At 44.9% G+C, this 22,612-nt stretch overlaps 2 protein-coding genes across 2 annotated transcripts in view; both read left to right on the top strand.

Moving 5' to 3' along the window:
* Positions 1-22,612, top strand: part of LOC309543141 (uncharacterized protein) — a gene marked incomplete at its 3' end in the record, with an annotated part of 1,180,881 nt that overhangs the window by 283,652 nt on the left and 874,617 nt on the right. The gene's annotated exons all lie outside the window — the stretch shown is intronic.
* LOC309543162 (uncharacterized protein) overlaps positions 6,854-22,612 on the top strand; it is a 23,949-nt gene continuing 8,190 nt past the window's right edge. The window contains exon 1 of the mRNA XM_082242550.1: positions 6,854-7,106. Within this exon, the coding sequence (XP_082098676.1) occupies positions 6,989-7,106 (118 nt within the window). The 5' untranslated portion in view covers positions 6,854-6,988. The remainder of the gene's footprint in view (positions 7,107-22,612) is intronic.

Consider the following 22,612-nt stretch of genomic DNA (forward strand, 5'->3'; position numbering starts at 1 on the left):
CCCGAGCAGGATCCAGGGGTGGAAGAGGAGGAGGAGGAGGACGATTCTGCGGGAACTTTTGCAGGGTTTGAGGAGGAGGAGGAGGAAGACATGCGGCAATCTGCAAGGCCTAGTTTGACTCCCTCGGGACACTTTGGAGTAGTACGTGGCTGGGAGGAGGAGGAGCCCGTTGAAGATAATGTCGTTATGAGTGACCCCGAGGAGTCAGCTTCTCAGGCCTTCGCTAATTTGCGACGCATGGGAAACATCATGCTCCAGAGCCTGCGAAAGGACCCCAGAATCAAGGCCATTAAAGAGACTAACCACTATTGGTTGGCCACCCTACTTGACCCCCGGTACAAGTGTAAAGTCTCGGAGCTTTTCCCATCCACCCATAGAGTCCACAGGATCAAATCCCTTGAGGACAGTCTCAAGAGGAATCTGGTGAACATGTTCCCCGACTCCCGTAGGGTGCAGGGGCGGGGACAACCTACCATGGATTCTACTGGTGGTCACGAGAGGAGCGTTGGAGAAGGCGTGCGGTTGACGGATGCCTTTCGGTCTTTTTTTAGTCCTCACCGCCCAGGCCTCTCAGCTGCCACATCGCATCGACAGCGTCTGCATCACATGGTGGACGATTACGTGAGGGCACAAAGTGACACAGAGGGCTTTTCATGTGACGAATCCGATCCACTGGCATACTGGGTCTTAAGATTAGACCACTGGCCAGAACTGGCCCAGTATGCCATGGAGTTGTTGGCCTGCCCTGCTTCCAGTGTCCTATCGGAACGGGCATTCAGCGCAGCAGGAGGATTCGTCACAGACCATCGAACTAGACTCTCCACCGACTCAGTCGACCGTTTGACATTCATTAAGATGAATCAGTCGTGGATATCAAGCTTTGATGCACCTGATGCAGACCTTGTAGACTAGGCTATCGTTGTGATGTGGCAGTTGAGCCTCAGTTTAAGCCTGGACCATGGTGCCACCCTCAAACCCTCCTCTCATTCTCTTTACGTTCACAGAACCTCATTTTGGTTATGACAAAAACGACAATGTTTGCGCACCTGTTCCACAGGTGCACACCTTTACAATTTTTGGGCCTCCTTCAACACCAGCTCTTTGGGGTTAAGGTGGGGAGGCTATGCTAAAACAAAAACGACAATGTTTGCGCACCTGTTCCACAGGTGCACACCTTTACAATTTTTGGGCCTCCTTCAACACCAGCTCTTTGGGGTTAAGGTGGGGAGGCTATGCTAAAACAAAAACGACAATGTTTGCGCACCTGTTCCACAGGTGCACACCTTTACAATTTTTGGGCCTCCTTCAACACCAGCTCTTTGGGGTTAAGGTGGGGAGGCTATGCTAAACAAAAACGACAATGTTTGCGCACCTGTTCCACAGGTGCACACCTTTACAATTTTTGGGCCTCCTTCAACACCAGCTCTTTGGGGTTAAGGTGGGGAGGCTATGCTAAACAAAAACTACCATGTTTGCGAACCTGTTCCACAGGTGCACACCTTTACAATTTTTGGGCCTCCTTCAACACCAGCTCTTTGGGGTTAAGGTGGGGAGGCTATGCTAAACAAAAACTACCATGTTTGCGAACCTGTTCCACAGGTGCACACCTTTACAATTTTTGGGCCTCCTTCAACACCAGCTCTTTGGGGTTAAGGTGGGGAGGCTATGCTAACACAAAAACGACAATGTTTGCGCACCTGTTCCACAGGTGCACACCTTTACAATTTTTGGGCCTCCTTCAACACCAGCTCTTTGGGGTTAAGGTGGGGAGGCTATGCTAAACAAAAACTACCATGTTTGCGAACCTGTTCCACAGGTGCACACCTTTACAATTTTTGGGCCTCCTTCAACACCAGCTCTTTGGGGTTAAGGTGGGGAGGCTATGCTAAACAAAAACTACCATGTTTGCGAACCTGTTCCACAGGTGCACACCTTTACAATTTTTGGGCCTCCTTCAACACCAGCTCTTTGGGGTTAAGGTGGGGAGGCTATGCTAAACAAAAACTACCATGTTTGCGAACCTGTTCCACAGGTGCACACCTTTACAATTTTTGGGCCTCCTTCAACACCAGCTCTTTGGGGTTAAGGTGGGGAGGCTATGCTAAACAAAAACTACCATGTTTGCGAACCTGTTCCACAGGTGCACACCTTTACAATTTTTGGGCCTCCTTCAACACCAGCTCTTTGGGGTTAAGGTGGGGAGGCTATGCTAAAACAAAAACGACAATGTTTGCGCACCTGTTCCACAGGTGCACACCTTTACAATTTTTGGGCCTCCTTCAACACCAGCTCTTTGGGGTTAAGGTGGGGAGGCTATGCTAAACAAAAACGACAATGTTTGCGCACCTGTTCCACAGGTGCACACCTTTACAATTTTTGGGCCTCCTTCAACACCAGCTCTTTGGGGTTAAGGTGGGGAGGCTATGCTAAACAAAAACTACCATGTTTGCGAACCTGTTCCACAGGTGCACACCTTTACAATTTTTGGGCCTCCTTCAACACCAGCTCTTTGGGGTTAAGGTGGGGAGGCTATGCTAAACAAAAACTACCATGTTTGCGAACCTGTTCCACAGGTGCACACCTTTACAATTTTTGGGCCTCCTTCAACACCAGCTCTTTGGGGTTAAGGTGGGGAGGCTATGCTAACACAAAAACGACAATGTTTGCGCACCTGTTCCACAGGTGCACACCTTTACAATTTTTGGGCCTCCTTCAACACCAGCTCTTTGGGGTTAAGGTGGGGAGGCTATGCTAAACAAAAACTACCATGTTTGCGAACCTGTTCCACAGGTGCACACCTTTACAATTTTTGGGCCTCCTTCAACACCAGCTCTTTGGGGTTAAGGTGGGGAGGCTATGCTAAACAAAAACTACCATGTTTGCGAACCTGTTCCACAGGTGCACACCTTTACAATTTTTGGGCCTCCTTCAACACCAGCTCTTTGGGGTTAAGGTGGGGAGGCTATGCTAAACAAAAACTACCATGTTTGCGAACCTGTTCCACAGGTGCACACCTTTACAATTTTTGGGCCTCCTTCAACACCAGCTCTTTGGGGTTAAGGTGGGGAGGCTATGCTAAACAAAAACTACCATGTTTGCGAACCTGTTCCACAGGTGCACACCTTTACAATTTTTGGGCCTCCTTCAACACCAGCTCTTTGGGGTTAAGGTGGGGAGGCTATGCTAACACAAAAACGACAATGTTTGCGCACCTGTTCCACAGGTGCACACCTTTACAATTTTTGGGCCTCCTTCAACACCAGCTCTTTGGGGTTAAGGTGGGGAGGCTATGCTAAACAAAAACTACCATGTTTGCGAACCTGTTCCACAGGTGCACACCTTTACAATTTTTGGGCCTCCTTCAACACCAGCTCTTTGGGGTTAAGGTGGGGAGGCTATGCTAAAACAAAAACGACAATGTTTGCGCACCTGTTCCACAGGTGCACACCTTTACAATTTTTGGGCCTCCTTCAACACCAGCTCTTTGGGGTTAAGGTGGGGAGGCTATGCTAAACAAAAACTACCATGTTTGAGAACCTGTTCCACAGGTGCACACCTTTACAATTTTTGGGCCTCCTTCAACACCAGCTCTTTGGGGTTAAGGTGGGGAGGCTATGCTAAACAAAAACTACCATGTTTGCGAACCTGTTCCACAGGTGCACACCTTTACAATTTTTGGGCCTCCTTCAAAGCCAGCTCTTTGGGGTTATGGTGGGGAGGCTCCGCCAACACCAAAACTACCATGTTTGCGCACCTGTTCCACAGGTGCACACCTTCATAATTTTTACGCCTTCTTCAACACCAGCTCTTTGGGCTTACAGTGGTATGGCTCCGCCAACACCCAAACAACAATTTTTGCGCACCTGTCACACAGATGCATATCATTGTAATTTTTTTCCTTACAAAGGCAATTATTGCTTTCATTACCAGCACTTTCATAGGGATATGGTGTCAAGGCATCGTCCGCACCACCAAATGCCCAATTTTTAAGCATCCTTTACTTCTATTCAAAGTCAAGAGACAACACTATTCATCCAAAACATCTCTAATCTTGTTCACTCTGCACTACCTTGTGGCCCCTACCCCTAACCCTCAATGTATCCGTGCATATATGTCTGTTTCTTGTGAGATTTCAAGTTAAAGTGCACCAAACACCATTTTACATGAAATAAAGTGCAATTACATACATCTTTGGACTTCTTGAAACATTTGGTAATAAAAGCCCCATTGTGGAAATACACCCGTTAATTATATGCACATTTAAAGAGACAGCACCTTTTTCCAAAAAAACCTCTAATCTTGTTCCCAGTGCACTGCATTATGTCCCCATCATACACATTGGCTGAGCCGTTGATTAGGAGCAAAAGAAAGGTGCGGTTAAGCAAAAAAGTCATTTTTGAAGGTTTGGTATGCTGTAATTCTGGTTCTGGACATGCTACAGAGCTGAAACTTCACAGGTACAACTTTTAGACCCCCCAGACACTAAATCCAAAGAAATCTCTTTTTTTTTTTTTTTTTTAATTTTTTCAATAATTGGCTATCTATCAAAAACGACAATTTTTAAGAACTTTTTTTTGTGTGATTAATAGTCCCTGGGGCATGACCCAGAACCCTAGGCACTTTTTAGGGGCATTTATTGGGTTTTAGGGCTTAAAAATGGTGTTTTTTGATTACAGAAGTTCGGGTCCCATTGATTTCAATGGGGTTCTGAAATCCGAACCGAACTTTCGTGAAGTTCGGGTGTTCTGGTCGAACCGAACTTTTCAAAAGTTCGATCATCCCTATTCTCTACACTTTCCTTTTTTGTTTGTTCTTCATCTCTCTCCCTCTCCCCTTCTCTCTCTCCTCTTCTCTCCCTCCATCTCTCCCCCTCTCTCACTCCATCTCCCCTTCTCTCACTCGATCTCTCCCTCTCCCTCCCTCTCCCCCTCTCTCCCTCCCTCTCCCCCTCTCTCACTCCCTCTCTCTCCCTCTCCCCCTCTCTCTCTTCCCTTCTCTCCCTCCATCTCTCCCCCTCTCTCACTCCCTCTCCCCCTCTCTCACCCCTTCTCTCACTCCATCTCTCTCCCTCTCCCCCTCTCTCTCTCCCCTTCTCTCCCTCCATCTCTCCCCCTCTCTCACTCCCTCTCCCCCTCTCTCACTCCATCTCCCCTTCTCTCCCTCCATCTCTCCCCCTCTCTCACTCCATCTCCCCCTCTCTCACTCCATCTCCCCTTCTCTCACTCCATCTCCCCCTCTCTCACTCCATCTCCCCTTCTCTCACTCCATTTCTCTCCCTCTCCCCCTCTCTCACTCCATCTCCCCTTCTCTGATTCCATCTCTCTCTCCCTCTCCCCTTCTCTCTCTCCCTCTCCCCCTCTCTCACTCCATCTCCCCTTCTCTGATTCCATCTCTTTCTCCCTCTCTTACTCCATCTCCCCTTCTCTCACTCCTTCTCTCTCCCTCTCCCCCTCTCTTACTCCATCTCCCCTTCTCTCACTCCTTCTCTCTCCCTCTCCTCCTCTCTCACTCCATCTCCCCTTCTCTGATTCCATCTCTCTCTCCCTCTCCCCCTCTCTTACTCCATCCTCTCCCTCTCCCCTTCTCTCCCTCCATCTCCCCTTCTCTCCCTCCATCTCCCCTTCTCTCACTCCATCTCTCTCCCCCTCTCTCACTCCATCTCCCCTTCTCTCTCTCCTTCTTCCCCTCTCTCACTCCATCTCTCTCTATATCCCCCTCTTTCATCCATCCCTCTCTCCCTCTCTCGCTTCTCTATCTCTCTCCCCCACTGGCTCTTTCCTCCTTCCACTCTTTTCTCTTTCTCTCCTCTCTGCTCTCTCTCTTTCTCTCTCTTTTCTCCCCCTCTCCCCTCTCTCTCTCCCCCCCCTCTCTCTCCTCTCTCTCTGTCTCGCTTCTCTCCTCTCCTCTCTATCTCTCTCGCTTCTCTCTCTCTCTCCCCCACTCGCTCTTTCCTCCTTCCACTCTTTTTTCTCTTTTTCTCTCTCTCTCCTCTCTGCTCTTTCTCTCTCTCTTTTATCCCTCTTTTCTCCCCCTCTCCTCTCTCTCCCCCCTCTCTCTCTCTCTCTCCTCTCTCTCGCTTCTCTCTCTTTCCTTTCTCGCTTCTCTCTCTCTCCCTCTCTCACTTCTCTCTCTCTCTCTCCCCCACTCGCTCTTTCCTCCTTCCACTCTTTTCTCTTTTTTTCTCTCTCTCCTCTCTGCTCTTTCACTCTCTCTTTTCTCTTCTCTCTCTCTTTCCTTTCTCTCTCCTCTCTCTCCTCTCTCTCTCACTTCTCTCCCCCCCCTCTCTCTCCCCCACTCGCTCTTTCCTCCTTCCACTCTTTTCTCTTTTTCTCTCTCTCTCCTCTCTGCTCTTTCTCTCTCTTTTATCCCTCTTTTCTCCCCCTCTCCTCTCTCTCCCCCCCCTCTCTCTCTCTCCTCTCTCTCTCTCGCTTCTCTCTCTTTCCTTTCTCGCTTCTCTCTCTCTCCCCCTCTCCCCCCCCCCCACTCGCTCTTTCCTCCTTCCACTCTTTTCTCTTTTTTTCTCTCTCTCCTCTCTGCTCTTTCTCTCTCTCTTTTATCCCTCTTTTCTCCCCCTCTCCTCTCTCTCCCCCCTCTCTCTCTCCTCTCTCTCTCGCTTCTCTCTCTTTCCTTTCTCGCTTCTCTCTCTCTCCCCCTCTCTCTCCCCCACTCGCTCTTTCCTCCTTCCACTCTTTTCTCTTTTTCTCTCTCTCTCCTCTCTGCTCTCTCTCTCTCTTTTCTCCTCACTCTCTCTTTCCTTTCTCTCTCCTCTCTCTCTCACTTCTCTCTTCCCCCCCCCCCCCTCTCTCTCTCTCCCCCACTAGCTCTATCCTCCTTCCACTCTCTCATTGTCAGTCTCACACCTGTCACCTGTAACAATGCAGCGAATCAGCACTTTTGTTTTCTTTACCTGAAGCAGAGGAATGCGGTGGCTCCGCCTCCTCACAGTGATCCAGGAAGAGAGGTGGAAGGTAGATGTTGAGGATTAGTCATGGCTGCAGAGAGGACACCCAGCAGGAGGAAGCAGTGTATCTTCCATAGGACTTTCCTCAGACTCCCCTTTAGGCGATGTGAGCGGAGGAGCAGGAGCAGCAGCAGTAGCAGTTATGGTAAGTAATGGGGGACATGGGGGGGGGTACAGGGACTGTAAACTGAGGACAACCGATAAAGGCGTTCCTCCATCTTCCTCATCTTCATCCCAGTGGAGAGTTTGGATGGATCACAAACCAGAGAATCATATCTACTGTATACAGCATAAGAATCATGCAACCAGAAGCTGCAGTGCTGCCTTACACTGTGAAAAGCCAGCAGAATAAAGCAGAACTGCAGTGTTTACTGAATAGGATTGTTAGGGAGTGCCTGGCGTTGCCATGTAAAGAAAATGCGATTTTATGATGTCTCTTCTCTCCCATAAAGAGCCTTTTTGCAGATATGACCAGAACAGATGAATCTACGAGGGCCCATTTACACCGCCATGTTGTGGTAATGCATGTAACGTGCGTTGCTCTATTGCAGCGACATTTCGTTTGAATGACACCCAAAAGCGTTAAGGCAACACACCTACGCCGTAGCGCGCAGCAACATCCGTCCATTGCGTAAGGAAAGAAGAGTTGTGACTTTTTTGATCACATTAGTGTGATTTGGCAGCCGATTCATTTTGGATGAGCTGCCTCAACACAACACATGTTAAAGTGTGACATAACAGAAAGAAGTCGATGGCCCTAGGGCAGTGCTGGTCCGGGGCCAATACAAATGATATAGTGATGGCTGCTTTCCCGCTATCTGTCAGTAGTTCCAGTGAGTATGGTCAACATTAAAGCCCATCTCCGGGGGCCAAAGAAAATGCCCCCATTCTCACACTGCAAGGGTTAAATGTTTGATTATTTCTAGGGGGGGGCACCAAAAGCAATTTTACTTACTCGACCCACCGCTCCTGCAGGCTGCTCCAGATTGTAAGATCGGTACCCGCAGCCTCTTCTCCACTACAGTTTGCCAGTTGTAGGTTCTCTGACATCATCAAGAACAGGGGTCTCCAAACTGTGGCCCAGGGGCCAGATGCGGCCCTTTGTTTGTTTTTATCCTGCCCTTGGGGCAATATTTCATTAATTGATACCAAGAATTTCCGCTCACTGATACCAATAAAGGGGCACCGTTACTCCGAATGAAGGAGCACAATTACTCCCAATGATGGGACACAATTCCTCCTAATAATACCAATGATGGGGCACAATAACTCCCAATGACACCAATGATGGGGCTCAATTCCTCCCAATGACACCAATGATGGGGCTCAATTTCTCCCAATGATACCAATGATGGGGCTCAATTCCTCCCAATGATACCAATGATGGGGCTCAATTTCTTCCAATGACACCAATGATGGGGCTCAATTTCTCCCAATGATACCAATGATGGGGTACAATTCCTCCCAATGATACCAATGATGGGGCACTATTTCTCCCACTGACACCATTGAAGGGGCACAATTCCTCCCAATGATGAGGCACAATTCTTCTGAATGATACCAATGACGAGGCACAATTTCTCCCAATGACAACAATAATGGGGCTCAATTTCTCCCAATGATACCAATGATGAGGCACAATTCCTCCCAATGATACCAATAAAGGGGCACAATTTCTCCCAATGATGAGGCACAATTCTTCCGTATGATACCAATGACAAGGCACAATTTCTCCCAATGACACCAATGATGGGGCTCAGCTCCTCCCAATGATACCAATAATGGGGCACAATTCCATCCAATGATACCAATGATGTGGCACAATTCCTCCCAATGACACTAACAACGGGGCCCAGTGACTCCAATGATGGGACACAGGGCTGGCCCTACGATGGGACCTGGTGGGACCATGGGACCCAGGCGGCACTTAGAGAGGGGCGGCCCCCGGCCGCCTCTTCTCTTCTTCGGCTCATACTCTCCTGCGCAGCTCAGGAAAGCCCGTAAACGTTCGGCTATTTCCGGGAGTAGCCAAACATGTATGGGCTTTCCCGAGCGGCGGTGGCGCATGCACAGTGACCTGTTGGCACGGGGCGTCGCCATTTTTAAATCCTAAGGCGCCTTTAGGAACAGGTAAGTGAGACTGCTCCACAACCACACTACCTGCCATTTTGTGGGGCTGCGGGCATACTACAGAAGATGCGGTGCTGCGGGCATGGTACATGCCCGCAGCACTGCATCTCCTGTAGTATGCCCACAGCCCCGCATTCTCCTGTACTATGCCAGCAGCCCTGCATTCTCCTCTACCATGCCAGCAGCACTGCATTCTCTTGCACCATGCCCACAGCCCCGCATTCTCCTGCATCATGCCCACAGCCCCGCATTCTCCTGTACCATGCCTACAGCCCTGCATTCTTCTGTACCATGTCCGCAGCCCTGCATTCTCCTGTACCATGCCCACAGCTCTGCATTCTCCTGTACCATGCCTACAGCCCTGCATTCTTATGTATTATGCCCGCAGCACCGCAGGGCACTGTGGCACTATAGACAGAAGAAAGCCTGGTGCGCTCATCTGCCCAGTGTCTACTGCTCTGTCCAGTTAAAGGGCCAGTCAACCCAAAGTTAATATTTCAGTTATAGACAGTTCCTTGTGTGTTGAATCAACCCCTCCCCTCCCGATCCCTTGGATGTCCTAGTTGTAGGATTTCCCTGTTGTGGGGGGTCTTGTGTTTCCCTTCTGGATTCAGTAAATCAGAAGATCAAACAAGGACAGTCCAAATGATTTTAGGGGCGTTCCTGTGGTGGAGCGTAGCTGGTCAGGTGATTGTGTTGTAGACCAGAGACTGCATGGTGGCACCAGTGTAATGGAGGCCCACGAGGTACACTAGGAGTCAGTGATGACACTGCGTGCTTTGGGGTAACTGGAGTTATGGATTGCAAAGGGGTGCCCTGGGGTCACTACATCACACAGGATGCTCTGGGGGTGTGCTGGACCCTAGGGATGTGTTGGTATCATTATATGTAATGTGTACACTGGGGCACTGGGTACACTGGAGTCACTGGGTGTACTGGGACCACAGGAGTCACAGGGTACACTGGGTGCACTGGAGACACTGGGTGTACTGGGAGTCCAGGAGTCACAGGGTATACTGGGCAGACTGCAGACACTAGGTGTACTGGGAGCTCAGGAGTCAAAGGGTATACTGGCCACACTGGAGACACTGGGTGTACTGGGAACACAGCAGTCAGAGGGCACAGTGGAGACACTGGGTGTACTGGGAGCACAGGAGTCACAGGGTATACTGGCCGCACTGGAGACACTGGGTGTACTGGGAGCACATGAGTCACAGGGTACACTGGGCACAGTGGAGACACTGGGTGTACTGGGAGCACAGGTGTCATAGGGTACACTGGGCACACTGGAGACACTGGGTGTACTGGGAGCACAGGAGTCACAGGGTATACTGGCCGCACTGGAGACACTGGGTGTACTGGGTGCACAAAAGTAACAGGGTGCTCTGGGCACACTGGAGGCACTAGGTGTCCTGGGAGCATGGGAGTCACAAGGTACCCTGGGGCACTGGAGACACTGGGTGCACAGCAGTCTCAGGGTACACTGGGTGCACTGGAGACACTGGGTATACTTGGAGCACAGAAGTCACAGGGTACACTGCAGGCACTGGGTGCTCAGGAGTCTCAGGGTACACTGTGTGCACTGCAGACAATGGGTATACAGGGAGCACAGGAGTCACAGGGCACACTGGGTACACTGAGTGCACTGGAGACACTGGGTGTACTGGGAGCACAGGAGTCACAGGGTACACTGGAGACACTGGGTGTACTGGAGTCCCAGGGTATACTGGGTGCACTGGAGACACTGGGTGTACTAGGAGCACAGAAGTCACAGGGTATACTGGGCACACTGGAGACACTGGGTGTACTGGGAGCACTGGAGTCCCAGGGTATACTGGGAGCACTGAAGACACTGCGTGCACTGGGAGCACAGGAGTCACAGGGTATACTGGGCACACTGCAGACACTGGGTGTACTGGGAGCACAGCAGTCACAGGGTATACTGGGCACACTGGGAACACTGGGTGTACTGGGAGCACAGGAGTCACAGGGTATACTGGGCACACTGGAGACGTTGGGTGCACAGGAGTCACAAGGGACACTGGGCGCACTGGAGACACTAGGCGTACTGAGAGTCACCACAATGAATAATACACCAACTACAATGATTAATACACCAACAACGACCTACAGTCAACAAACGACCTTAAGCGGGCTGACTGTTAAAGGGAAATATTTACTTACCAATAATCTCAATGTTATCAACCCTTTTCAAAGGGGTGGGGTTTGAAAAGGTAGAGGCGTGGCTTATTTGTTACTTCCAAAATCTGCCAATAATGATATTGGCAAATACACATACAGAGCTTGCGCCAGTCCAAGCAGTTTATTTATCTAATAGGAGAGCCAAGCTTTATGCTAGTCTATCTTTGTTATAGTATTGCTATCCCTGATTTATCTTGTTTTTTTTATTTTTATATATATATAATTTATATACTATTCTACCTAATGAGGATAATTGAGCTCAGGGAGTTTTGTGTTGACCTCTTTCTTGGCCTTCTCCGGTTAGATTCCTTGTCGTATTCTCAGATCACTGTGGAATTTTGGGTGTTACGGTGTTTTCCTGACCATCTCTGGAAGTTCCCTCAAAATTCACTCCATTCACTAAACTATACAATTGTAAATTTAAGTATATGTCAAAGCAAAAAAAAAAAACGTATTTGAAATATCCCTTCAACACATGCACATACGTCGTTTTTTTTCATAAAAGTGCTGAAACTACAAAAAAAATTCTGGTTGGTCTTTCAGAAATCCAGTGTGCTCCTAACTTCCTGTTGGAGCTGACAACACCGTGCATCTGCTGCACTGAAACCCCAACCAGCATCGTTAGCCCCACCTGGTGGAGAAAATAACTCTGCCTACCCACCCCACTCTGCCCTTCTCCATGTATATGCATTACATATACACACTGTGGGGATGTAGTTCTGGGGGTGTGCCTCGTTAGAAGGAGCTTACCTTGCAGCAGCTGCCCTTGCAAGAATTTTGCATTTGGTGATGAGGTCACTAGGATATCATGGATAGGTGTCCGTATTTATTGAGAGGAGGACAGTCTAGGTGATTCCAGGAGCGTTGCTGAGGGTAGAGAGGCAGCAGTGGGATGGTAGAGTGTAGCAGGCCAGGCTATTGAGGAGCAAATCAGAGATAGAGGCACCAGTGTAATGGAGGCCTGCAAGTCACACCAGGAGTCTCTATATGACATAGTGTTCTTTGGGATAACTGGAGATACAGGGTACACAGGGGTACAATGGGGTCACTACATGGCACAGGATCCCTTGGGGTGCACTAGTGCCAAAGGGCGCACTGGTATCACTATATGTACTGGACACCCCGGAACACTGGAGTCACTGGATGCACTGGGCACACTGGAGTCACAGAGTACACAGTGTGAACTGGAGACAGTGGTTGTACTGGGTGCATAGGAGTCAGAGGGTATCCAGGGGCTCCGGAGTCACTGAGTACACTGGGTGCACTGAAGTCACTGGGTGTACTAGACACACAGGAGTCTTAGGGTTCACTGGCCACACTGGAGTCACCAAATGTCCTGGGTGTGCAGGGGTCTCAGGGTACATTGGGTACACTGGAGTCACTGGCTGTACTGAACATGCAAGAGTCCCAGGGTACACTGAATGCTTTGGGGTCAATGGGTGTATCGGGTGCACAAGAGTCTCAGGATACACTGGGTGCACTAGAATCAAAGGGTGTACTGTGCACACAAGAGTCTCAGGGTACACTGAATGCACTGGAGTCAATAGGTGTACTAGGCGCACAATAGTCTCAGAGTACACTGGGCGCACTAGATCAAAGGGTGTACTGGGTGCACAAGAGTCTCAGGGTACACTGAATGCACTGGAGTCAATAGGTGTACTAGGCGCACAATAGTCTCAGAGTACACTGGGCGCACTAGATCAAAGGGTGTACTGGGTGCACAATAGTCTCAGAGTACACTGGGCGCACTAGAATCAAAGGGTGTACTGGGCACACAAGAGTCTCAGGGTATGCTGGGCGCACTAGCATCAAAGGGTGTACGGGGCACACAAGAGTCTCAGGGTACACTGGGCGCACTAGCATCAAAGGTTGTACTGGGCACACAAGTTTTAGGGTACACTGAACGCACTGGAGTCAATGAGTGTACCAGGTGCAAAAGAGTCTCAGGGTACACTGGATGCTCTGAAGTCAATGGGTGTATTGGGCGTACAATACTCTCAGGGTACACTGGGCACACTGGAGTCAAAGGGTGTACTGGGTGCACAAGAGTCTTAGAGTACACTGGATGCTCTGCAGTCAGTGGATGTACCGGGTGCACAAGAGTTTCAGGGTACACTAGATGCACTGGAGTCAATGGATGTACTGGGTGCACAAGAGTCTCAGGGTACACTGAGCGCACTGGAGTCAAAGGGTGTACTGGGCATACAAGAGTCTCAGGGTACACTGAACACACTGGGGTCAATGGGTGTGCTGGACACACAATAGTCTCAGGGTACAATGGAGTCAATGGGTGTACCGGGTGCAAAAGAGTCTCAGGGTACACTCTATGCTCTGGAGTCAATGGGTGTACTGGGTGCACAAAAGTCTCAGGGTACACTGGAGTCAATGGGTGTACTGGGTGCACAAAAGTCTCAGGGTACACTGCAGTCAATGGGTGTACTGGGTGCACAAGAGTTTCAGGGTACACTGGACGCAATAAATGAGTAATCATTTTTCTCATTCTCACTACAGGAACAAAGGAGAAAAAATAATGCTGTGGAATATTCTACAGGGGGAGAAGGTTTGAGGGTACATTAGTAGATACCCTTATTTGGGGGAACCTCTTGTTAGACCTGTAACAGATGTGGGAGATTCCTCCTCACTTTTTTTTTTTTTTAATGACATCAGGAGAAATATTGAGATGGTCACCTGGACAGAATAGACATCAATACAAATCTGGAACTGAAGACCACTCTGTAAAATTCAAGTCCAATAAATATTTACATGTTTCAGGGGCTGTTCTCTGCCCCCTTTATCAAGCCATAAAGAAAATGGATTAAAACAATAAAAAAAATATGTATACTCAAAAATCGAAATATAGTAGAGTACTAGAACCAGCTGCTGACAGAGCCTGTGAAAAACACAACCGGTGTCACATCCCCTACTATAAATTGATGCCCTGATAAAGGGGCAGGGTATAGCACCCGAAACACCTTGGCTTTGTTAACAATTTGTCTTTGGAATTAGCCTGTACCTGGACTTCAGTTTTATGATGTTGCACTTCAATTTCAGGCATCCCAATCACAAGCTAAGATGATTGTGTTAATCTCTTGGTGTGTAGAAGCCACCAGCCCAATAATCAAATTCTCCATATTTACACCACTGCCATACTACTGGATGATAACAACAATAAAAAAAAAAAAAATAATATTGTCGTATGAGAATTTTCGTATCTTAGTAATCTATTCATTTTCGATACGGAGACTAGCATGCAAAAAAAAAAAAACCGAACTATAATCTCATCGTTTGTAATAGGCTGTTGTCTTAAGTCACTTTTTCTTTGCAATTTTGTAAAATAGTTAAACATATTTTAGTGGATTATTAGCCAGAGGTTTACCAATATGGCTGTTTTTTGTTTAATTCAGTTTCTTTCACCTCTGGGTATTTAGGGCTCTTAGTATTGTTTATGATCAGAGCTGTATACATTTATCTTAAGTAAATTTATCTTAAGTCACTTTTTCTTTGGATTTTTGGAAAATTCTATAGTTTAACATATTTTAGAGGATTATAAGCCAAAGGTTTACTGTTTTCTGTTAATTCATCTTTTTTTCATCTCTGGGTATTTAGGGCTCTTAGTATTGTTTATGATCAGAGCCGTATACATTTATCTTAAGTTAATTTATCCTAAAGCCGGGTACACATGATCAGAATATCATATAAAAAATACTGCTTTCGAAGCGATCGTACGATAATCTGATTGTTAGTACACAGCTTTCGGATGAAATTTTCCAAAGGGACAAACACGAAAATGTTTCTCATATGATACCAGATCATATGGTTTTTGTTTAATCAGTACAGTTTTCGTCCAAAAATACAATACAAATATATTACATCACTTCCGAATTTTATTCTGTCGTATGAGAATTTTCGTACTTTAGTAACCTATTCATTTTCGATACGGAGACTAGCATGCAAAACAAAAAAAAACGAACTATAATCTCATCGTGTGTACTAGGCTGTTGTTTTAAGTCACTTTTTCTTTGGAGTTTTGTAAAATAGTTTAACATATTTTAGAGGATTATTAGCCAGAGGTTTACCAATATGGCTGTTTTTTGTTTAATTCATTTTTTTCATCTCTGGGTATTTAGGGCTCTTAGTATTGTTTATGATTAGAGCCATATACATTTATCTTAAGTCAATTTATGTTATTTGGATTTTTGTAACATTCTATAGTTTAACATATTTTAGAGGATTATTAGCCAGAGGTTTACTGTTTCCGGTAATTCATTTTCTTTTTTCACCTCTGGGTATTTAGGGCTCTTAGTATTGTTTATGATCAGAGCCATATACATTTATATTAAGTTAATTTATCCTAAAGCCGGGTACACATGATCAGAATTTCATACAAAAAATATTGCTTTCGTAGCGGTCATACGATAATCTGATCTTGCATGCAAAAAAACGAACTATAATCTCATCGTGTGTACTAGGCTTTAGTCTTAAGTCACTTTTTCTTTGGATTTTTGTAAAATAATTTAACATATTTTAGAGGATTATTAGTCAGAGGTTTACTAAAATGGCTGTTTTTTGTTTAATTCATTTTTTTCACCTCTGGGTATTTAGGGCTCCTTTTATTGTTTATGATCAGAGCTGTATACATTTATCTTAATTCAATTTATCTTAAGTCACTTTTTCTTAGAATTTTTGTAAAATTCGATAGTTAAACATATTTTAGAGGATTATTAGCCATAGGTTTACTATTTTCTGTTAATTCATTTTATTCACCTCTGGGTATTTAGGGCTCTTAGTATTGTTTATGATTAGAGCTGTCTACATTTATCTTAAGTTAATTTATGTTAAGTCATTTTTTCTTAGAATTTTTGTAAAATTCGATAGTTTAACATATTTTAGAGGATTATTAGCCAGTGGTTTACTGTTTTCTGTTAATTCATTTTTTTTCACCTCTGAGTATTTAGGGCTCTTAGTATTGTTTATGATCAGAGCCATATACATTTATCTTAAGTCAATTTAGGCATCAGCAGTGGACTTAGGACCTGATTTTTCGGAGGGAATGAATCACACACTTGCAGCTAGGAGAGATTGTTATGACATGATGTTGGGCGGGCATCCCCAGCATGCCTCGTGTTTATATTGATAAAATACATAGGAAACCGCACAGCTGAGCATGCTGAGAAAAGTGGGGATAGTTAGATATCCACAACAAAAGGAAAAAAATTTCCTTCGGTAAGGGATATTTGCATTACTAAAGATAAGACTGTATATTACCAGTTAAGAACTGCCCTATAGTGGATTCACAGCTACTGGGCGGACCTTCTGTGCAGACCTAGGGGGCGCGCGTGCACGCCACCGGGCCACTTCTGCTGTATATAGTCAAAGCAGAAGCCTATCTGTGGGTTCCAGGCACTGGATGTCTGCCAGAACCTGCTGATCCTCAGGCAGAGACTCATAACAAGGCTCTGCATATGTAAACAAGGCAGAGATCCATTCTGACAGGGGAAAGGGATGGATTTTGTGTCCCTGCAAAGCAGGTAAAAAATCCATCACTTCCCTGAGTATAAGCAGCACACATTGTACAGTAAAACACTGGCTAGGCACACAGTTAGCCCTTTGATCACCCTAGATGTTTAACCCCGTTTCAAACCAGTGTCATTAGTACACTGGTGTCACTGGTTCCCACAAAGTGTCAGTTAGTGTCCATGAGTCCGCCACAATATCGAAGTCCCACTATAAGTCGCTGATCGCCACCATTACTAGTATAAAAAAATTCTGAAAGATTTACCCCCCTTCATGACCAATCTTTCATTTTCTCTCTCTTTCATTCTCTCATTCTTTTATTCTCTCTTTCTCTTTCCCTCTTTCTTTCTTTCTCTCTCATTCTTTTATTCTCTACTATTCTTTATTTCTATCACTCTTTGTCTCTCTTTTTTTTTCTCTCTCTCTCTATTTCTCTCTTTCTTTCCCACTAAAAGTCGCTAAATGCCGCCAATACTAGTATAAAAAAAAAAAAATCCGGAATATTTACCCCCTTTCATGACCAATCTTTCTCTTTCTTTCTTTCTTTCTTTCTTTCTTTCTTTCTCGTTCATTCTTTTATTCTCTATTTCTCTTGTTTTCTATCATTCTCTTTTTCTCTCTTTCTCTTTATTTATTTTTTTCACTCTCTTTCTTTCTTTCCCTCTATCTATGTTTATATCACTCTCTTGTTCTCTCTTTCTTTCTTTCTTTCTTTCTTTCTTTCTTTCTTTCTTTCTTTCTTTCTTTCTTTCTTTCTTACCAATCTTTCTTTCTTTCTTTCTTTCTTTCTTTCTTTCTTTCTTTCTTTCTTTCTTTCTTTCTTTCTTTCTTTCTTTCTTTCTTTCTTTCTTTCTTTCTTTCTTTCTTTCTTATCTTTCATTTTCTCTCTCTTTCTTTCTCTTTCCTTCTTTTATTCTCTATTTAAAGTTAGGCCGATTTTTTTTATAATGTAAAAGAGAATGTTACGCCGAGTAAATAGATACCCAACATGTCATGCTTTAAAATTGCGCACACTCGTGGAATGGCGAAAAAATTTGATACCTAAAAATCTCCATAGGCAACGTTTTAAAAATGTCTACAGGTTACCAGTTTAGAGTTATAGAGGAGGTCCAGGGCTCCAATTATTGCTCTCGCTCCAACGATCGCAGCGATACCTCACATGTGTGGTTTGAACATATGTAGGCGCGACTTATGTATGCGTTCGCTTCTGCTCGCGACAACGGAGGGACGGGGCGATTACATTTTTTTTTTCTTATTTATTTTATTTATTTATTTTACACTGTCCCTTTACGTTTTTTTTTTTTAATCAATTTTATTGCTGTCAGAAGGAATGTAAACATATGTTCCAATAGTCACGTGTCAGGAATTGTTATGGAGGGATCTGGGGATCCATAAGACCCCAAATCCTTCCTTTGCCCCTAAAAGCGCTCAAAACGCCAAGATCGGCGGTTTTGAATACGGACATATTTTTTTTTTTTAGACTAGCGCTTTTAAGACTCCAGTAATCCGGAAGTGATGTCATGACTTCCAGGTTACTACATCCGAGACCCGATCAAAGTCCATTTCGGCTTTGTTTGGATCGATGGGCAACCGGTGGATGTGCCGGCTGGTTGCTCGGGCCTCCTGGTGGAATAGGAGAGGCGAGCCGTGGAAGGCAGTGGAAGGAGGGGTCCCCTGGCTGCTTGTAATAACAGCTGAGCGGCTGATTAGCCGCATCGGTTGTATAACTAAAAAGCCGACCGTGATGCCTGCAGCTGCCCGCTACAACCACTTGAAGCCAATGATGTACAGGTACGTGATTTGATGGCAAGTGGTTAATTAAACTAGTCTCTGACGATCCTCCCATAAAGATCCTTGTTCAGACACTTCCTATTATCAGGTGACAACCCTCTGTCCCTGCCTCTCAGTTGTGCTCCCACGTTGTCAACCTGCCACATGGTAACCCCTGATGGGGACTTTAAGCGGTTGTGGCAACCCACATGGCAAGAGCACTTTCCAGTGTTGTCAGGAAGCCAATCTAGAACAAAGATGTGCAATCGACATTACTATTGCCCCCAGGGCCGTCTTCAGGGGCTGACTGGCAACTTTCAGCCCGGGGGGGGGGGGGCAAATACAAACCAGGGGCCCATGGTGCAGCAACTCGGCCCCCCTCCCATTCTCCCTCTTTCTGGCCTCCTCCTGACCCCCCATTCCAGGCTGAAGCTCCCCTCCAGGTACTCTCTACTCACCGGCTGAATCTGGCTTCCTGACATGGCCAGCAGGGGGCAGTTGGGGGGAGCCGGGACAGCTCGGTCTGGGCTGGCCAGTGGAGGAGAGTCTCCAGTGGGTCATGGAACCGGACTCTGCTCAGACACAGTTTACACCATCCATGCTGGGGGGAGGCCTGTTCTCTGTCCTTGTATTCATCCCGCACTCAGTAGGTCAGCAGTGGGGACTTTTTACTTCTCTTCACCAGGAATCCTTTAGGCATGTCTGTGGCAGAAGCAGCGCAGCCTTTTTATGGGGCATCAGAGTGGCCCGGGGGCAATTGCCCCCCTGACCCTGGCCCAGTCCTCCCCTGGCCGTCTTTAACACAGGGCAAAAGGGGCCCCATTCATTGTTGTAGGGCCCTAGGCAGCTTCCCCTTGAGCCTGCATAGATAATAAGTGGATTCAAGAGGGCCCAAGAAAATGTTTGCCCAGGGTCCAATCAATAATAAAGACGGCTCTGATACCCCCATACATTATACAATCTTCTTGTACAATTTTCCTTTAGATTTACCGAAACTTTCAATTTTTATGCAATCAGGCCGGGCCTTGCACTACACACAGACAGACACGTGATCTTCTTACCTTTTAAAAAGGACCAATTATATAATATACAGCCTTGTGTTCCTATTGGCCGCCCACTGCCTGTGACTGATTGGCCGACACCGGAATTCAGCTTCCGCACCTTTGTGAGGTGTTTAAAAAAAACCTGCAAAACAAAAATATCAACGCCAGAAGGAATTCTTTTTTTTTTTTTTTATCCCAGTAATTGTCACATGGCCCAGAGAGAAAATACATTCTTTTCTATGGAGGAGACACGGACATTTTACCCCCTGGGGACCATTCATACAGATAGGTCACATCACAGCAGCCGCTCGAATCTTCCTCCATCTTCCACCCGCCGTACATGTTTGCTCCGGACAATATGATGTCAGAGGAGAAAACCGGGCAGAGTGATGAAAAGTAAGAAAAGGTGATCACAGATGTAAACCTCAACCTCATGACGTTTATTTTTCTCTGTGCATTGTGCCTCATTTCATAGAACCTTCTTTCACCTTTTTTTCCTCTTTTTTTCTCAGCTCAGCGCTGCCGCTCTCCTGCAGCCTCATTCAGCCACTTCCTGTCCACGTGAACTCGGCTGCATTGTTGGCCGCACATCACAGCTCCCGGCAGGCGTCTGATCCGGCCCTGGACTAATAGAGAAAGTCCAGGGAGAATAATACAGAACATAGAAAGCTGACCCGTGTGCCCCTCTGAAAGCGGCTTCACTTATCTTTGTTTCCAGGGGCCTGACCTTGGCACTTAGGACCCAAAAACTCTCAGATAGGGGCGCCGCTGTGTCCAATTTAGGGCATTCTCATTGGAGCCTCATTCTTTCTTTCTTTCTTATTTCTTTTCTTTCTCTCTCTTTTCTCCTTTTCTCTCATTTCTTCTTTCTTTCTCTCTCTCTCTCTGTTTTTCTTATTTATTTTCTTTCTCTCTCTTTTTTCATTTTATCTCATTCTTTCTTTCTTTCTCTCACTTTCTCTTTCTTTCTTTTTTCTTTTCCTCTCTTTTTTCCTTTTCTCTCTTTCTTTCTTTCTTTCTTTCTTTCTTTCTTTCTTTCTTTCTTTCTTTCTTTCTTTCTTTCTTTCTTTTTTTCTTTCTTTCTTTCTTTTCTTTCCCTCTCTTTTCTCATTTTCTCTCATTCTTTCTCTCTCTTTCTTTCTTTTTTCTTTCTCTCTCTTTTTTCCTTTTCTCTCATTTCTTCTTTCTTTCTCTCTCTTTCTCTTTCTTTCTCTCTCTTCTCTCTTCTTGCTCTCTCTCTCTTTTCTCTCTTTTCTTTCTCTCTCTCTCTCTCTGTTTTTCTTATTTCTTTTCTTTCTCTCTCTATTTTCCTTTTATCTCATTCTTTCTTTCTTTCTTTTTTTTCCCCAATAACTTTCTTTCTTTCTTTCTTTCTTTCTTTCTTTCTTTCTTTCTTTCTTTCTCTCACTTTCTCTTTCATTCTTTTTTTCTTTTCCTCTCTTTTTTCCTTTTCTCTCATTCTTTCTTTCTTTTTTTTCTCTCTTTCTTTCTTTCTTTTTTTCTTTTCTTTCTCTCTCTTTTTTCCTTTTCTCTCATTCTTTCTTTCTTTCTTTCTTTCTTTCTTTCTTTCTTTCTTTCTTTCTTTCTTTCTTTCTTTCTTTCTTTCTTTCTTTTCTTTCCCTCTCTTTTCTCATTTTCTCTCATTCTTTCTCTCTCTTTCTTTCTTTTTTCTTTCTCTCTCTTTTTTCCTTTTCTCTCATTTCTTCTTTCTTTCTCTCTCTTTCTCTTTCTTTCTCTCTCTTCTCTCTTCTTTCTCTCTCTCTCTTTCTCTTTCTTTCTCTCTCTTCTCTCTTCTTTCTCTCTCTCTCTTCTCTCTTCTTGCTCTCTCTCTCTTTTCTCTCTTTTCTCTCTCTCTGTTTTTCTTATTTCTTTTCTTTCTCTCTCTATTTTCCTTTTATCTCATTCTTTCTTTCTTTCTTTTTTTTCCCCAATAACTTTCTTTCTTTCTTTCTTTCTTTCTTTCTTTCTTTCTTTCTTTCTTTCTTTCTTTCTTTCTTTCTTTCTTTCTTTCTCTCACTTTCTCTTTCATTCTTTTTTTCTTTTCCTCTCTTTTTTCCTTTTCTATCATTCTTTCTTTCTTTTTTTTTTCTCTTTCTTTCTTTCTTTTTTTCTTTTCTTTCTCTCTCTTTTTTCCTTTTCTCTCATTCTTTCTTTCTTTCTTTTCTTTCCCTCTCTTTTCTCATTTTCTCTCATTCTTTCTCTCTCTTTCTTTCTTTTTTTCTTTCTCTCTCTTTTTTCCTTTTCTCTCATTTCTTCTTTCTTTCTCTCTCTTTCTCTTTCTTTCTCTCTCTTCTCTCTTCTTTCTCTCTCTCTCTTCTCTCTTCTTGCTCTCTCTCTCTTTTCTCTCTTTTCTTTCTCTCTCTCTGTTTTTCTTATTTCTTTTCTTTCTCTCTCTATTTTCCTTTTATCTCATTCTTTCTTTCTTTCTTTTTTTCCCCAATAACTTTCTTTCTTTCTTTCTTTCTTTCTTTCTTTCTTTCTTTCTTTTTCTTTCTTTCTTTCTTTCTTTCTTTCTTTCTTTCTTTCTTTCTTTCTTTCTTTCTCTTTCTTTCTTTCTTTCTTTCTCTCACTTTCTCTTTCATTCTTTTTTTCTTTTCCTCTCTTTTTTCCTTTTCTCTCATTCTTTCTTTCTTTTTTTTTTCTCTTTCTTTCTTTCTTTTTTTCTTTTCTTTCTCTCTCTTTTTTCCTTTTCTCTCATTCTTTCTTTCTTTCTTTCTTTCTTTCTTTCTTTCTTTCTTTCTTTTCTTTCCCTCTCTTTTCTCATTTTCTCTCATTCTTTCTCTCTCTTTCTTTCTTTTTTTCTTTCTCTCTCTTTTTTCCTTTTCTCTCATTTCTTCTTTCTTTCTCTCTCTTTCTCTTTCTTTCTCTCTCTTCTCTCTTCTTTCTCTCTCTCTCTTCTCTCTTCTTGCTCTCTCTCTCTTTTCTTTCTCTCTCTCTCTCTGTTTTTCTTATTTCTTTTCTTTCTCTCTCTATTTTCCTTTTATCTCATTCT

The sequence above is a fragment of the Pelophylax lessonae genome (assembly GCF_965119305.1).
Source record: "Pelophylax lessonae genome assembly, chromosome: 13".
NCBI lineage: Eukaryota > Metazoa > Chordata > Amphibia > Anura > Ranidae > Pelophylax > Pelophylax lessonae.